The sequence below is a fragment of the Panthera uncia genome, chromosome A2, assembly GCF_023721935.1.
Source record: "Panthera uncia isolate 11264 chromosome A2, Puncia_PCG_1.0, whole genome shotgun sequence".
Classification (NCBI taxonomy): domain Eukaryota; kingdom Metazoa; phylum Chordata; class Mammalia; order Carnivora; family Felidae; genus Panthera; species Panthera uncia.
Genome location: NC_064816.1, coordinates 40,912,242 through 40,929,960, shown reverse-complemented (window position 1 = coordinate 40,929,960; position 17,719 = coordinate 40,912,242). Strand labels below are relative to the sequence as shown.

At 37.9% G+C, this 17,719-nt stretch overlaps 1 protein-coding gene across 2 annotated transcripts in view; it reads right to left on the bottom strand.

Moving 5' to 3' along the window:
• Nucleotides 1-17,719, bottom strand: part of CHL1 (cell adhesion molecule L1 like) — an 80,223-nt gene that overhangs the window by 34,587 nt on the left and 27,917 nt on the right. For both annotated transcript variants that reach the window (XM_049640892.1, XM_049640893.1), the window contains exons 8-12: nt 15,409-15,593; nt 9,365-9,496; nt 3,639-3,779; nt 3,200-3,311; nt 1,078-1,244 (exon numbers count right to left, since the gene is read on the bottom strand). In XM_049640892.1, the coding sequence (XP_049496849.1) occupies nt 1,078-1,244; nt 3,200-3,311; nt 3,639-3,779; nt 9,365-9,496; nt 15,409-15,593 (737 nt within the window). The remainder of the gene's footprint in view (nt 1-1,077; nt 1,245-3,199; nt 3,312-3,638; nt 3,780-9,364; nt 9,497-15,408; nt 15,594-17,719) is intronic.

Sequence of the window (17,719 nt, the reverse complement as noted above, 5' to 3'; positions counted from 1 at the left end):
AGACAAAAAGTTCATGGCCTTGTCCATCCCTTTGTCAATTAGCAGCTCTGAGGTCCACTTTGCATCAAGTGCTGTGTTGGGCAAGAAGAATGTGAAGGTTCATTTGGATTCAAGGCTTCCCTCTCCTTCACTTTGAATCTGGCTGAGTTGTTAAACTCTGATATAGGCTGGTTTTATAAAGTCTAAAAAAAATCACCTTCACTGACTTCACAAGGGCATTTTGAGAATTGTATATGACACTTAAATATGGGGGAAGACATCATAGTTAAGCAGACATAGTAGGGGTATATTTACATGCTTTAAAAATATAATCCGCAGGGTTGGCGTGTTGGATAACTTAGGGTACACAAAGAAATAGATACTGTAAAAGAATATAAGACAGAAGAAAAACAAGGAAGGAAGGGTATGTGTGAGAAGAGAGACAGAGAATTATAAACACATCAGTAAAGACAGACAATTGAACAAATATACCCTGTTCTCTAAGCAGCAGTAGTGATAGGCCATGATGATGATGCACCACAAGAAACAGATCCTCCCTACAATCACTGTAGGATCTTCCTATTATGTTTTCCTGAAAAGAATTTTCTGAGCAATTTTAAAATCAAAATGTCAGTGAAACCCAGGACTTTGTTTTGAAGAGAGAATAAACACAAAGCTGTTCATGAGGTTTTGTCAAACCTTTCTGATTCTATCATGCCCCAATCTTTAAGAAGCTGAAGTTTGATGAGTTCATGAAACTTTTAGCTCAAAGTGTTGATTGCCGATGACATTATGTTGAGTTGGTTATTGAAATAAAATAGTTACAGAAATACCCCCAAATAGGGCATTTTAAAATCTTGCTGGTCATCCCCCAAACACTTAGGTCCCTTTTAAAATTATAAAAAGAGGTGAACACGTCATCAATATTTCCTATAATTTTAGTGATGGTCTTTCAGATGAAACATAATCTGGGAGTTTCGAAATACAGTCTAAAAATTTTAATATGCACTCAAATTTATATCATATTGTCTCATTTGGGAAAAGGACAAACTGAACCTATGTGAGAATTCATGCAAAGTAAAAACAAGATAAAAGTACTTCTAATATCCAAATTGGCTGTCACAGCAGTTTTTCCTTTAGCATTTTCCACCCAACAAGAGTATGAGCCGGCATCGTCTTCTGTGGTTTTGTTGATCTGTAATGTGCCATTTTCATGGATATGGTACCGTCTACCTTCAAGGGGTTTCGCTTCATCCACCTTCTGCCTATGAATATAGAAAGCATAAATCATTTTAGATGTGACAGTATTATATTCTCTTTTTTGAAACTGGTTGCTGATGTCATTTAAGCTTAGCTCTTCTAGGAGCTCAGAAGACCTTATGTTCCATCGGGGTTTATATTTTCCCCCAAATGGGTCCTATCCTAGGTGTATATCATACCTGTCCAAACAGCCAAATAGGCTAGAGGAAATCCTGGACCATGTTCTAGGCTTCTGCTGTATTCCTGATAGCTATGAGGACTGTTTTGCGTCTGTCCTCACAGCTTAATAAATATTTTCTGGTTTATTGATGGTGAACTCTTTAGTTAATGATTGCTTCAGGGTACTAAATGGGAAAGCTAGTAATTGAAAGAGATAATGAACCTTCTGAACCTCCTGCCGTCTGGGGGAAACATTGGTCATTCAGAAATATTACAGGCCAGGAAGTAGTTCCTGTCCTGTGGACATGGATTACATTTACCCTTATCAACCCAGAGCCATTTTCTCCTCCATTCATCCATTTTCTAAGCATTTGCTGCCAAAACTTGATTTATCCAGTGTATTTCAACATAAGACGCTGCTGGAGCAAAAAAAACAAAACAAAACAAAACAAAACAAAAACAAAGCATAAACTCTGGCTGCTGTTCACACAGGACTTTCTAGAGCTGAGACTAGGGTAAAGCCAGTGAGGCACAGAAGCAAAATGTAAGCGTGGCCAAAAAAACTCAGCACTCAAGACGAATCACATTTTAATGAACTATTTTTAAAAATAAAAATAATGCAAAAAATCCAATTTTTAAATCTTTTTTTTAAGTTTATTAATTTATTTAGAGAGGGGAGGTGGGGAGAGGGACAGACAGTAGAGGGAAAGAGAGAGACAATCCCAAGCAGGCTACACACTGATGCGGGGCTTGATCTCACAAACCACGAAATCGTGACCTGAGCCAAAATCGAGAATCAGACGCTTAAATGACTGAGTCACCCAGGTGCCCCAAAATACCCAATTTTTAAAGAAAGATCTGATCCTGCACTTTAATGACCCCACCTCCCCATCTACCCTCTAGTCTTGGCCTTATAGAGCAATGGCAGACTTATTTAAGAACAGTTTATCCAAGCTTTTCTGGTGAAGGAACAAATATGGCAGATTCACACAGGTGTTTGGACTTGTCACCCCAATCAGTACATTGAAATTAAATTCAAAATACACGCTGGAAAAGTTTTAAGGGTATGTGTTTGGAATCAAATTCAGGCTTAGATAATTATTTAGAAAATACCCAAAACAACCACAAAAAAGTACAGTCAATTCTGGACAACATGGGTTTGAACTGTGTGGGTCTACTTACACATGGATTTTCTTTCAGTAACTATATTGGACAAATTTGTGGAAATACACAACAGTTACAAAAAACTCACAAACTATGTAGCCTAGAAATATGGAAAAAACCGTTAAGAAAAAGTTGGCTATTATTGTAAGTATACAGTATGTAATACATATAACATACAAAATGTGTGTTAGTCAACTGTTTATGTTATGGGTGAGGCTTCCAGTCAACAGTAGGCTTTTAGTAGTTGAGTTTTGGGGGAGACAAAAGTTATATACAGAGTTTCAGTCACATGGGGGATCAACCTGTAACCTCCACAATGGGCAAAGGTCAGCTGTAATATATGACTTTTGATGTACCCAAAATGCAAAACCAAGTCTATCTATATAAAATTGTCTCAGTAATCACTTCAATTCTTTCCTTTCCTTTGTAAGCAGAAATGGCTCTCCCTAATCTCCCCATGTGAGAAAATCCTACACATCTGGTCAATGATTCCAGGAGAGGTAAGTAATTAAGTTTGCTATCTTATTTCTCAGAGGCATTGGCTACATGGAACAACAGCACGTCACATGATGGATGAAGACACAATGAATGAAATCTACCACTGACATTCTCTTAAGAAAACCCTGTACCAGCTTACCAGGACACTATGGCCTCGGGTGAAGCAAAGTACTCGCAGTGTAAGAAAGCACTGTACCCAACCACCGTAGCATAGTTTTCTTCATCTTCAGTTTGTATCAGTGGACGAACATCTATTTGAAAATAACATAAATACAGTTGTGAACGTTCATTAAGAAATAATGTGCACAAATTAAAATTTTCTACATCCTAGTCACATTAATAAAAATGGGAGACAGCTGAATAACACAGTATAAGGTTTTGAGTTAGAAAAATATCCAAATTCAATACATTTTTGAAAGTTTAATTTTAGTAGGAAGGCTAATGCCCACACGCTAGATTAAAGGTGCTTTGATGTTTCTCCCCATGTTTTATATGTTGAGAATTCAGTCCACTTGTGTGTATGACCTTGAACATCTTCCTTTAGAAAGTAAACAGTCTGCTCCCAGACTGTTACTTACCTACAACATCAATATTGGCATTGGCAAGGATAGTTCCATGAACATTTGAGGCTTCGCACTGGTACACAGCAGTATGATTTGGTTGTAGGTTGGTAAAACTGATTTCGGTGGGGGAGAAAACATCACCAGCAAATGGATCTTCTGCAAGAGATTAAAGAATGTCAGTATGATAAAAAATGTGACATAAAATATTTATACACCAATTATTAAATGTGTCACACAGTATTTATATTTTAAGGCGAGTTTAGGGTGAATAATAGTTCACTGAAGCCCATTTTTAGAATTTCTTACCATCAACCATGTTTTTTTTTTCCCTGACCCTTCTCCAATTTCAATCTTCCTTCAAATTAATATTTATTGCTAAAATATTTGTTGATCTCAAGCTCATTGCCTCTCCATATCCATACCCATAAATAAAATTTCAGATTTTCCATTTGTCGTTCAAGTCCCACTATAACTAGACCTTACTCACTCTTGTAAATTTAGGTCCTAATACTGCCCTGCACAAATCACATGAATCAACACAGAGTGATCTCCCCAACCCACCAACATTGGCTCCTGTGTTCCCCCTTTGACACTTTTATTCCTCTATTTGACTTCTCTGCCCTTGTGCAATTTTCTGGTGTGTACTGTTCATTTCAGTTATCTTGCTTTGCTATTCAACCACTTTGGCTACACAACTTATATATTTCCTTTTCACAGTAAGACTAAAGCCTTCTTGGGATCAGGGGCTAGATTTTCTACTTTTTGGCAATAAATGCTACCTCACTCCTGATCCAGGCATAATTCTGGAAATACCTTTGGGAGCTAAGAACATCTAACATTTCTAGTAGATTTACAAAAGGGCCAAAGAACTCTGTTGGAAGTGGCACATGCATTATCTCATTAACTCTGCTCAGAACCTGCGGGGTCAGCACTAATATGGCCACTGTGGAAGAAGGGACTGGAGTCTGGACAAGTGAATGCCACCTCCTACAGCATTTGGCCACATGCCAGATCTCATTGCTCCACTATGACACTACAAACAAGCAGTGTAAAGGAAACATATTACCTAGGAATGTCAAGTAAGGGACACAGATGTTAAAATTTTTTACTTTAAATGACATGACAAGATTACCCATAAACCTAATTTTTTTCTTATTGTGTCTCTATTATATAAAATAGTGACTATACTAAGTTTTGGTTTGTAGAAAATGTTGAGTATTGTTTATTGAAATAGAAGACTTTCCTTATACATTTTTTCCTGATAGTCAGAAATGAATATATTTTTACACTTGACTATGACTCCACATAAGCAGGACTCTGACTGTGCATTATGCACTGTGTTCTCAGTGCCTGAAAAGCAGCTATCACAGAGGAGGCAGTCGGGAAATATTTCCCGAAATGACTGAAAGCCATTTATGTTGGGTGGCATTTTATTTCTAGAAGGTCCCTGTGGTAGGCAGAATTATAGCCCCCAACAGATACCCACATTCTAATCTCTATCAGTAAAAAAATATTTAACCTTACATGGTGAAAGCGACTTTGCAGAGGTAATTAAGGTTAAGGACCTTGAGATGGAGGGATTATCCTGGATTATCCAAGTGGGGCTGATGTAATTACAAGGCTCCTTAAAATCAGAGAGCCTTCCCTGGCCATGGCCAGACAAACAGAGATGCCTATCAAAGAGTGGTCAGATATGCAACGACGCTGACTTTGAAAATGGAGAGTCATGTGCCAAGGAATGTGGGCTCTCTCTAGGAGCTAGAAAAGACAAGGAAAGGGATTCTCTCCTAGTTCCTCCAGAAAGGAACACACCATGGCTGACAACTTTATTTCAGCCTAGTGAGGCTTAGTTGGACTTCTAACCTGCGGAATTGTAAACTAATACAAGTATACTATTTTAAGTCACTAAATTAGTGATAATTTGTAGAGCAACAGTAGAAAATCGATACAATCCTGCAGAGTCGTTTCTCTCTTGAGAACTGTCAGGAAGAGGAGCTCTCTGAAGTTCTTCAAGGCTGCAAAGGACTGAGTCTCTGAAACGATTCCGCATTCCTATACCTGATGCCCAGCTCTACAACTGTCAGAGCTAACCCCATCACTCTCTTTAGATTCCTTATACCATCTTCCCATGGGTAAACCCTGAATCAAACACAGCCTTACAAAAAGAAGAAATGAAACCAGAGCCTCAGGTTTGAGATGAGTAACAGCTGAGCATGGCTTCGTGCCATCCTCTGGGATAGGTACCAGAAGCTGCAGCGTGCTGCTGCATACAGGCCAAGGCTAGCAGGAGCTCCCAGGATTCAAGAAAGCCAGTTCTCCATCAGTATCAAGCAAAACACACTAGGTGTGCCATAAGTTGTCTTTGGTCACCTCAGTGAGTGATAATGCAATACACTGGGAGCAACTTCAGCTCTGAGACTTAATCATTTCTGGGTTCCACGTTTAGCTCTAATTTTACTGGGGTTGGGGCACCTGGGTGGCTCAGTCGGTTAAGTGTCCGACTTCGGCTCAGGTCATGAACTTGCTTTTGTGAGTTAGAGCCCCATGTTGGGCTCTGCACTAACTAACAGCTCAGAGCCTGGAGCCTGCTTTGGATTCTGTGCCTCCCTCTCTCTCTGCCTCTCCCCCACTCATGCTCGCTCGCTCTCTCAAAAACAAATAAAAACATTAAAATTTTTTTTTAAAAACCTATAAATTTACTGGGGTTGTGTCCTCACTTAAGTAATGTGACCTCCTTGAGCCTCAGTTGCCACATGTGCAAACAAGAGAATTAAAAAAATATATATCTTCTGCAGGGCTTATTAGGAGGCTCACAAATATTAGATGCAAAGCATTTGAAAAAGGTCAAGTCTGTTATCAATAAAAGTAATCACTTTTTTAATGATTATTTATTTATTTTGAGAGAGACAGCAGGAGTGGGGATGGGACAGAAAGAGAGGGGGATCCAGAGAGAATCCCAAGCAGGCTCCAGGCTGCCAGCACAGAGCCTGACACCGGGCTTGAACTCAGGAAACTGTGATATCATGTCCTGAGCCAAAACCAAGAGTCTGACACATAACCAACTGAGCCACTCAGGCACTCCAAGAGTAATCATTTTTGTGTAATTTTGAAATACTACATATAAAGGATATGGAATTGCTAGAATTATAAGCTCAGAGAGACTTCAGATCATTCAGTTATCCCACTGTTACCGAGCATCCCAACTAATGAATGGCTATAACCCATTTGCAGGGGAGCAAGGAGAGCTATGGTCGACAGCTGTGGAAGGAACACTGAGCTTGAACTCCAAGGATGTGGATTTGTTTTCTATCCCTGCCATTATTCAGCTGTGCTGTCTTGTCTAAGTTTATTTTCAGCCTTGATCTCCTCATCCGTGAACAAACCTATTGACTCTTGTTTGGGAATACATCCAGAACCTAACCATTACCACTATCAACCTAGCCCTAGGTTCCAGTGTCTTCTAGGCAGCTTCTAGCTGGAGTAGTCGTACAGCTGATTTTCCATTCAGAGATAGAAAAGTCCTTTGTTAATAGATTAGATCATGTCATTCTTCTGCTCAAAATCCTCAAAGTGCTGCCCATATTATTTACACTAGAATCCCAAGTCCCCAGGTGAGCTTTCCCCTTTATGTATGACGTGACCCCTGCATCTGCCGATTGATCCTGCGTCTGAACACTGCCCACTCACTCAGCTCCAGCCACATTGGACTCCTGGCTTCCCATCAACACCCCAAACATACCTGAGGGTCTTTGCACTCACTGACCTATCTACACTGGAAGCTTTCCCACACATGGATGCCCCCTAAACTCTTTCAGTTCTTCTTTTTTCAGGTAAATTACCACGGGAGGCTTCCTAGTATTATCTTAAAATAAAAGAGCCACTCTCGGTCCTGAACTTGTATTACATCCATCCCTTAGTCAGCTATTTTTTATTTATCACACTACAACACAGATTTATGTGCTTATGTGTCTATTGATTGACTCTCCCCGCTAGAATGTCAGGTCCACAGGAAAAGGGACTGTTCATTTTATTCACTGCTACTGTCCCAGCAATAAGACCAGTCAGTTCTGGCACAAAGAAGGCGTTCAATAAAAATTACTGAATGAACAAATTGATCTGTTAAATATGAATAATCCTACCTCCATTAAAAATGTTCATTTGGGGATTCAAAGCAATATATGAATGTCCTTCATAAACAGCTGAGTACCATTCAGATATATAATTTTATGATTTTATGTTCCAGAGAATCTGCATTCCTTATTTTAGCATCCTTAACATTCTTTATACACAACAATTGATCTCATTTCCCTCTGATCTACCTGAAGCCTTATCTTTCATTTGTTAGTCTGCTCTCTAAAGAGATGAGGGAAAAAAATCTCCAATTTGAGGATTTCAATAAAGAGGGCTAAGGTTTCCTGAGTGTGTGGTATGTAACAACAATAAAAGTAGAGAATACTTTAGGAATGTCCCTGTCGTGAGCATTTTCTTGTCGTGAGCATGGTCTTTCCTTTAATCCACATAACAATCCATGAGTTGGTACAATTTTTGTGCCCATTTTACTGATGAGGAAGCAGATTTTAAGAGTGTCAGTCATAGGCCCAGTCACACAACTAGTAAATGGCAGAGCCTAGATGCAAACACAGGCATTCTGGCCCCAGAGTTTATAAACTATCATAATGTTGCACAGATGAACGACTATCCTAGGTGGTTGACCACAATGACCTCTTTCCATCACAACCATCATTAGCTCTGTTGTGCTGTGAAAAAAAAACAACAACAACAAAACTAAACCTTTGGGACGTTCAGTAAACAACTCAAGATCATATACCTGGGAAGGTGCACAGCCTAGATGGGACCCCAGGTCTCTGAACCACCAGACGTCTACACTTGGTATGAACGGTCCAGGACAAAAGAAACTTATGAAAGCCATATATATATGTCTCAATAATAGAAATGCTCAAGATTAAACTAGTCAGTTGACAAATAAGATTTGTTCTGTCCTATTTTGACAAAGACATTCAAAATGACAAGAGCTCTAGGTTCAAACTGAGGATTTTTGGACTTCTCAGAGTTCTTTGCTGGAACATGGTAGAGTGGGGAGAATCAGGCTTCAGCCCTTGTGCATCCCTGCCTTTCCATGCCCAGCCCATTTGGGATGGCTGAGAGCTGACTAGACAGGGATTTTTCTGATCTTGGGTACAAATGGAGCTCAGTCAAGAACATGCAGGGAGCCAGGGGTAGGGGGCATGTTTACAGTTCTCTTTGGCCTGTGAAAGTCTCAAATAATGACAGCAGGCATGACCAAAGGATGGCCAGACCAGGTCCTTGTGAAGAGCAGAACCCAGAGCCGGGGTCACTGTTGCTTGGGTCTAAGGGCAATTCTGAGTTTCAACCCATGTTCTCAACCACTAGGTCACTGCACCGATTTCTTCTCAGGGAAAAGCAAAGGAATGGGCTTTTCTCCTTTTTCTCAATCAGCTGCTTTATCTTTGTAACCTAATTTTTATATAGAGTTAATATAATGACCCAACAAATACAAATGTTATTTATCACTTCTCCATAAATCTAAGCATAAATCAAAGAGCTGGGAAAGATTCAACTTTGAACTTCCTGGCTGGATCTGTCTAGATGGTCCAGCCACTTCCCAACTCCCATCTTACACATAACCAGGGTGTCTGCCTATCAACCATCCGAGCACACCATTGCCTTCAGCACTGCATCACAATTGGTGTTTCACTTACTGTCAATCGGGGAGCCATTGACTCTCCACTTGATTGTGGGCTCAGGCTCTCCTTCTGCCTCACATAACAAGATACCGCTGCTCCCAGTGCTATACACACCACTCTGAGGTTTCTTTGTCCAGCGAGGAGGCTCTGGAATAAAGTGAAGACATCATAAGTGACTTTAACCATGTCAGGAGGTCCGAAAATTTTAATGCCTGTGTTTCTATAATGTGCCAGCAGATGGCAGCCACAATAAAGTGTTTCACACTAGCTCTTTCTTGTAAATGTTCCGTCAGGCAAGGTGGACACTGTTTTTAGTTATAGGGTGTGTGCATGCGTGCATGCATGGTGTGTGTGCGCAATCTAATTTGGACTCTTAGCATGCATAATAAAATTAACATGTATACAATCACTTTGTTCAGCATCACAAGTATCTACCTCATTAACAGAAAGTGAAGGAGGGATAAGCAGATGGTTAAGTTTATTTAGTGCTGGCTGAGCTTATTTTCAAGCTACAGCAAGGCGTCTAAAAAGGCTGATATTCGATAAATGTATCTGGAGAATTTTTAAATGAAATTGAAATGTCCAGCATTTATTTTAAATATTTCTTAATGACTCTGTATCATTTGTATACCCATACCGATATCTAATTATCTATCTTAGAAGTGTGGAAACATTATTTTCCTAGAGATTATTTTTTGTAAGACAGGGAGAAGAAAGCCTAAAAGCAGCATTTAGCTTTTTGTCCTGAAAACAATGGAGGAAAAATGTATTTAAATTACTTGCATCTTGGCATGTTCTATTGCTCCAATATTATATTTCTAAGTGGTGTTTCAGTACAGAATGAGACATTTGTCTTTAGTGCAAATATTACTGCCATATCTTGTCACCTTAAGTATATTACTATGTCAGGAGTGAATAAAAGATTTAGATTAAAGTGTGGATGGTTTGGATAATTTGATTCCAGGGAAAATTGCACAACACCTGCAGGTAGTAATTTCCATCAAGTGTTGCTTGGTTATTTCCCCCAAGACATTCTTGGATTTCCATTTTTAGTCAAAAAGGAAACTCTTTTAAAGATACATATATGTGAAATGAAAAAATAAGTCATGTAAACTGCTTTTTTGTGTGTAAGGGGAAACAAAAGGATTGTGTCAAAAGAAAATGCCTATAAATTCACCAAGAAAATCAAAAATATGCAAATAACCGTGAAAGTTCAACCCTGAGAAAGGGACGTGCCCTAGAAATTATTCCATACGGTGTGGACTTAGTTACTAAATCTTAAATTAAATATGTGTATTCATCACCTATAATCTGTAAATATTTAGTCGTTTAGGTTAAAATGCAATAGTCCAAATTATAAACTGCACACGATTCTCTGAGGTGTATGTATATGTACATTTTTATGTTATTGGTTTTTTTTTTTGTCTTTTCACATTACCACAATAAAATCAGACATTTGGGTTAGAGGGAAAAAATTCCACGAACATGAAAATTTCCATCCTTACAACAGTAAACTAATATTGCTTTCAGAGCAAAAACTAAATGTAAAAACATAAATCATAGGGATATAATATACAGCATGTTGACTGTAGTCAATAATACTGTTTGCATATTTGAAAGTTGCTAAGAGAGTCATCTTAAAAGTTCTCATGAAAAGAAAAAAAAAATTGTTACTGTGTGGCCATAGATGTTAACTAGACTTAACCTGGTGATCATTTTGCAATACATACAAATATCGAATCATTATGTTGTACACCTGAAATTAATGTTATCAATGATATCTCAATAAAAATAATAAAGAAGGTTATGTAATGATGACATTTCTCTAAATATCCATGCATAATAAAATACAGATTTTATCTCTACTCTCACCCTACAAATTTCATTAACCCTGGTATCCATATTAAGCTTATCAGCCTATCTGATTCTACCTCCTTGCAGACCAAGGACTGAGCTTGAGAGACACCATCTAACTCGCTTAGAGTCACCAACAAAAGAAGCCCCACTCTGTGTTCTGGCCGCTTCATGGATCTGTGAACCTGTAAACTGGGTAGCACTGGGACTCCAAGGAAAATGTGATGTGATTTCTAGTTAATTACTATTTTACTAACTCAGACCACTGATAGGAACGAAGTCCAAATTGCTTTACTAACTTTCACTTTGTGCTCCCAAATCCAAGTTCCTCCAACATCTATACACCAGAGGGTGATACCAAGGCGTTTTATATATTCACTAGAAATCATTGCTAAACTTTAGCTCTTTTGAGTAAGCTTTTTAAGTGCTCGGGTATTTGTTTTATGTTTCTCAGATAAATACAGAGCCATGGAGGAACCTTACCCTTACTTGTGTCTCCTCTGCTTGGCACAAGGAGAACAGACACATGTGGAATAATTACAAGTTGAAGTGAAATGATTGATCCCCAAAGACTCTAGTGAAAAAGGCATAGGGAGGAAAGAAGGAATGTTGGATAGGAGGGAATCACTGACTTCTAGTAATTCAGTCTCATCATGCCATGTCTTGGTTGAACATATTTAGCTAGTTGCTACTTTGTTCACATAAGAATGTAGAGTGAGCCCGAGGACACTGGCTATGAATCAGGATATTTTTGGTGAGTGAAGTGAGTCTAGGGACACACAAGGACAGAGAACAAACAGATGTTTGCCAAAGCTTCAAACACGTAACTCTATTCCTGAAGGGTAAGATCTAGTTGAAAGAAGACAAAGAAAAACTCAAGAGAAAGAAATAAAAAAAACAAAACAAAACCAAAAACAGATAAAATGGAAAATCCTGGGAGAAAACATCAGTGAATCCCATTCTTTTATCCATTATCCTAAGATACATGATAATTGATGAGAATAACTTATGCTGCAACTTTACTCATTTTGTCATAATTATATATAAAGAAAGATGATAATTTCCCTATGTTGCTAAAAAGTGAGATGCAAATGACTAACCATTTAGAATATAACAAGTTAATGAGAAACATTTATCACTGAAAGGAAAATGAAATAAAATAGGAAATTTGGTACCTATAAAACAACACAGAGGCTATTTTCTTAGTAACAGATTCCTACTGTTTAGGATTTAATCGTAGTTTTTTAGAAAAAATAGATCATTTGAAAACGAGGCTCTCTTAAGTATATCAATGTCTGAATTGCACTCGAGTTCATGATAGCTTTTTAAAATGCAAGACAATTATGGGTATGTAATTCTATGTAAATATTTTCCTATTACAGCAAAATTCAAAAGTTTAAATGGTTCAAAAGTTTACAACATGAGAATGGTGCAAGTTGGTGGGAGTTTATTTTTAAATAATCAGTTGAGGGGCACCTGGGTGGCTCAGGGGGTTAAGCGTCTGACATCAGCTCATGTCATGATCCCACAGTTCATGAGTTTGAGCCTTGCGTTGGGCTCTGTGCTGACAGCTCAGAGCCTGGAGCCTGCTTTGGATTCTGTCTCACTCTCTCTGCTCCTCCCCAGCTTGCACTCTGTCCGTCTGCCTCTTTCTCTCTCTCTCAAATAAACACTAAAATAAATAAATAAATAAATAAATAAATAAATAAATAATCAGTTGAAATGTGATTGTGGTCATATTCTGTTTTTTGGATTTAGAATGCTTAGATGTCATTTTAATGTTTATCTTTTTATTGAATGTGCACTATTTATATCATAGATATCTAGAAAGGATAGCTGTGCCTCATCAATACATCCTAGCTGTTTTTATTTACCTGGATTAGACAATTTGAAAATGCACACTGTCTTCATATTTAGGATGTTGTAACTTAAATTACAGAATTTGACTATGTTTAGTAATAAAGAAGAAATATCACATCTACAGAGACTACAAAACAATACATGCTTTTACTTAAGCACAAATGGGTGTTTTCAGAATGGACTCAATTTTCAAAATTCACGGTTACATTGCTTTGTGATCATATGGAAATTCTTGTTATTTAATTTGAGTTGCTAAACAAGAGACAAAAAAGGGGAAAGGAGATATAGGAAGGCAGAAGACAAGTGAAAGAAAGTAAGCTGATCTGCGCATATGATAAATGAAGGTTGTATTTCTTGGTTTCACACATATACACAAAAAAGAAAAAATGACTTCTTGAGCCCAGTGTGCTTTTCACTTGCATGTGTGAAAAGAAACTCCTAAAACATACAACTGAGGGCACATTTAGTAGCTTCTCATTAAGGAGAAAAGATTAAATGTTCCTAATAAAAACATAATTTACATCTCAATAGTGCTAATAGCTGTTTTATGAATAGTGAGGACAATTCGTTCAGGAAACCTGTATTCCTTTGGAGTCCTATAGTCAACATTTTAAACTGCGTAATTAAGTTTACATCCTTGATTTTTTATTTTTTTTTGCAACCCTTGCAATTCTTTTCAAAGCTTCAGTCTTATAGTCAAGAAAACCGTGGCCAGATTGTTAAAATATTCAGCTACCGTAGCAATGTTCCAGCCATCTGGAAGGATTTCTAACAGTCAGCAATTTGGAGTAGGAGCAGCTAACAACTAGACATGTCTGGTTTGTAGATATACGTGTTTACACTGGGGCAGGGGTAGGGGTTTACAGAAAAATATCCCTGCTGCATGGTGTAGCCGATTTATATAGAAGCAGCAAATGAAAAAAACAAAACAAAACAAAAACAATGAAGCATCAAATGATGAATAAAAATATATATAAACTTCTCAAATCTTCCTTTTTGAATTTCTTTGTGAATAATTCCAGGTCAGAAGAATATATCACTGATGGCAAATGTTGATATTTATGCATAATATTAAGATGTCACCTATACCAGTTTTACTTTTGTTGAATCAAGGAAAATGATATTCTCATCTTTGGTTTTCCGTTCTTCTTAACTGAACTGACCATATACATTGTGGGTGAGGTCTTAAAAACATGGTGTTATTCCAAACAGCAGCTAGACCAAAACATCTATCTTAACATTTACTTGTAAATGTAATCTGTGTCTAAGTCTTCATTTTTTCCCATTCATTAAAACAGCTTTTTACTTAGATGTTCCTTGTACAGATTGAAGGTTTAAGAGGTAAACTTTATTGGAATATAAATGGAAACCCTAGAGCATCAGTTCACTAAATGGGACCCTGAAAGAGACAATTCCTTTCACTAGTTAAGCCCTCACAGCACTAAATGAGTACAAATGCAGTAATCAATCCATTAATTTGATCAATTCAGTCAACCAAACCATAGATAGGAGACCTCACTGTAATTAGACCCACAGAAATCAGTGTGCATCAATCAGATTCATAAGATGCCCAGATAAACTTTACTTGCAGGGCAGGTACAGCCCCAATATCCACATTGTGTGGCTTCCCCCTGTTTTAAATGATGACATCATGGCCTATTTATTTCTATGAATACAAGCAACAATAGCTAATCCTCTATTTAACAAAAGGCGTGGGTTTACAGAGATAACTTTACTATAATATGTATCTTGCATCTTTTGATAGAAAATTTATATTTACAGCACTCAGTCTACTCCATCCCCATAAGTAACATATTGAATATCATGTGAACCCAAGATGGACCAAAAAAACAAAACAAAACAAAACAAAAAAACAACTGTATCTAGGAAAGAACTAAGACAATTTGCCTGATACCCTCTTTTTTTTGAGGAAGAAACTAAGGTACAGAAAGTCAAAGTAAATTGATTAAGGAGATAGCAAGTTAACCAAAGGACTGGGAAACAAACTCTAAGCTTTTTTCCAAGCTCCTCGAAATAATTTGTCTTTGTAATGCTTACTTCTTCTATGATTTAATATTATGCAGTGTCATATATATAATAAAAATTGTGTGAAAGTCAGGTGTGTTTAATACCTAACATGAGATCTTTTCTTTCCATTTGTCCCTTTTACAAGGTTTTGCAGGTTAAATGTCAAATCTGGTTAACTGAAGTATAATATAGTTCAATACCCACTCCAAAAACAAAAGTTTAAACAGCTTACCTGTTTCAACATATATGCTTTGGAATTATAGGTTCACCTTTTTTTTCTTTAATAGAAGAAAAATAAATCAATATGGGGAAAGTACCTTCTACTACAACATGAAAATCATGAGAGGTTGATCCTAAGAAATTGGTGGCTGTGCAGCGATAATTCCCTCTGTCCCGGTAGGAAACGTTCTCTATCTTCAAAGTCTTGCCATAATTTTCTTTTGTTTCTCTTCCTTTGGGTAGATCACCACCTATTTTGTTCCAATCGACCTGTGGAGTTGGTCTGCAAAACAATAAATACATGATAAACATTTTTTAAGCTGCAAAATTAAAATCAAAGCTACTCACAGGATACATCACTTAACATATTGTTTTTACATATGCTCTCAGAGTTCCAGTAAGTAACAATCAGCCTTCCCAGGGCACGGACCTGTACTCCACCATCGATGGTGAACACTGGATTGGATCAGGTCTCCTTTAATGCAAGCACCTTTAATAGTCTGCTTCCATGGAAATCATGCTTCTTCCATTAAGAGGACTAACTATCTATCATAGCTGAATAGGTATATATAGATAAAGGGTGGGTAATTGGATCCACAGAAATATTAAAAGATTTTTTTTCAAGGTTTTAATATTTTACCAGAAATATTTTAAGTATGAAACCTCCTTATAGGTGATTTGGAGTGGCTAGAAATAATAGCCCTCCTCCCTATATGAGTTTGAAAAACAAGATAAAGTAGGACCCAATAGTAAGCAGAGGGAAGTGTTATCCTCTTAATACAAATGAAGCTGATAGTGGAGAACATGGTGCAGATGTGATAACTGTATGTGACGGCTGGACCAAGAACGGCCTGTTTTAGGGTAAGGTGGGCTCTGCACAGACATGGCTACCCAAGTGGCTTTCTTCCTTTGTTGGGGAATAGAGAAAAGTAGGGGGGGGGGGGGAGAAAGGAGGAGGGGGCAGATGAACCACATCTCCCTTGCTCTGAAAGATGAGATCACCCAATCAAACCAAACAAACAAAAAAACTGAACTAAACTAAAACCAAACTGATAACTTGTCATACATCAAGAGAATAACTGTCTCCACCTTAAGGAGGAAAACAGTAGTGGGGAATCAAGCCACCTGGGTTTAAGAAAAATCCCAGCTCAGGAAAACCAGACAAGCAGAGGGTTGGTGACCTTTATGACTCTTGTGATTTACAAGTCATGTGGAAAACACCAATGGCTGGGGCACCTGGGTGGCTCAGTCAGTTAAGCATCCAGTTTTGGCTCAGGTCATGATCTCATGGTTTGTGAGTTCGAGCCCTACGTAGGGGCTCTGTGCTGACAGCTCAGAGCCTGGAGGCTGCTTTGGATTCTGTGTCTCCATCTCTCTCCCTGCCCCTTCCCCACTCATGTTTTCTCTCTCTCTCAAAAATAAATAAACATTTAAAAGAAAAGAAAAGAAAACACTGAAGGCTGATTTTAATTAATATATTTTTTAATTTTTCTTCTCCGGTTGGGTTATATGAATGGAAAAACTTAATTTTGCTATTTTTATTGATGCTGCTTTTCCTTGCTCTATTTATTTTTATTATGAATAGCTACAGGTTATTGACATATTCTAAAGATGGGCATTATGATCGTCACTTTATCAATGAGGATTCTAAAGCTCCAAGAAGTTAATTAATTCACTTAATGTCACTAGGGTAATAAATGACATGTTAGAACTTCAGTTTGTCTAACACTAAACTTGCTTTTTCCATGGCTGTGTTTTATTATACCTGTGCTTTTTTGATCCCTTTTCCCTTCCTAACTGTATATTCTTGGGATATATGCTTGTAGCCGAATTAATTAGTTAGTAGTTAATCACTGAACAATTACCTCATATTGTTTCTGTCAATTATCTCAGACTGTTTGAATTGTTCAGGCAAGCATTAAAATAATTCCATTATTATGCAAAAACTATATAGAAGGTAAAGAGGTAGGTCCCTTAATTTACACACTCTCTTCCCCTCCTCCATTCCAGGCTGAAGCCTGTAACGTGCCTTACAGATCTAGAACCACCACTTTCTATTTGCCCAGTCTGAGTACAGGGCACCCTTTTGTGGGAAACAGTAATGATGCTCCAACAGGCAGCTGGGAGATGATATTAGCTGCTGGCTTCATGCACACACTACCTAACAGGATGCAGAAACTCAAGTCTCTTAACTGCTTGCTTTCCACGCCATCTGTCAAAATGGCAATTTGCCAAATTACAGGCTGCTCTGGACCTAAGTTCCTGCAAAATGGTTTTTCTATGAGTTCATGCTTTAATAGTGCAAGCATCTCACTTTCTGCAGGCTTCTGCAAGATTCTTTCCTTTCCTTTCCTTTCCTTTCCTCTCCTCTCCTCTCCTCTCCTCTCCTCTCCTCTCCTCTCCTCTCCT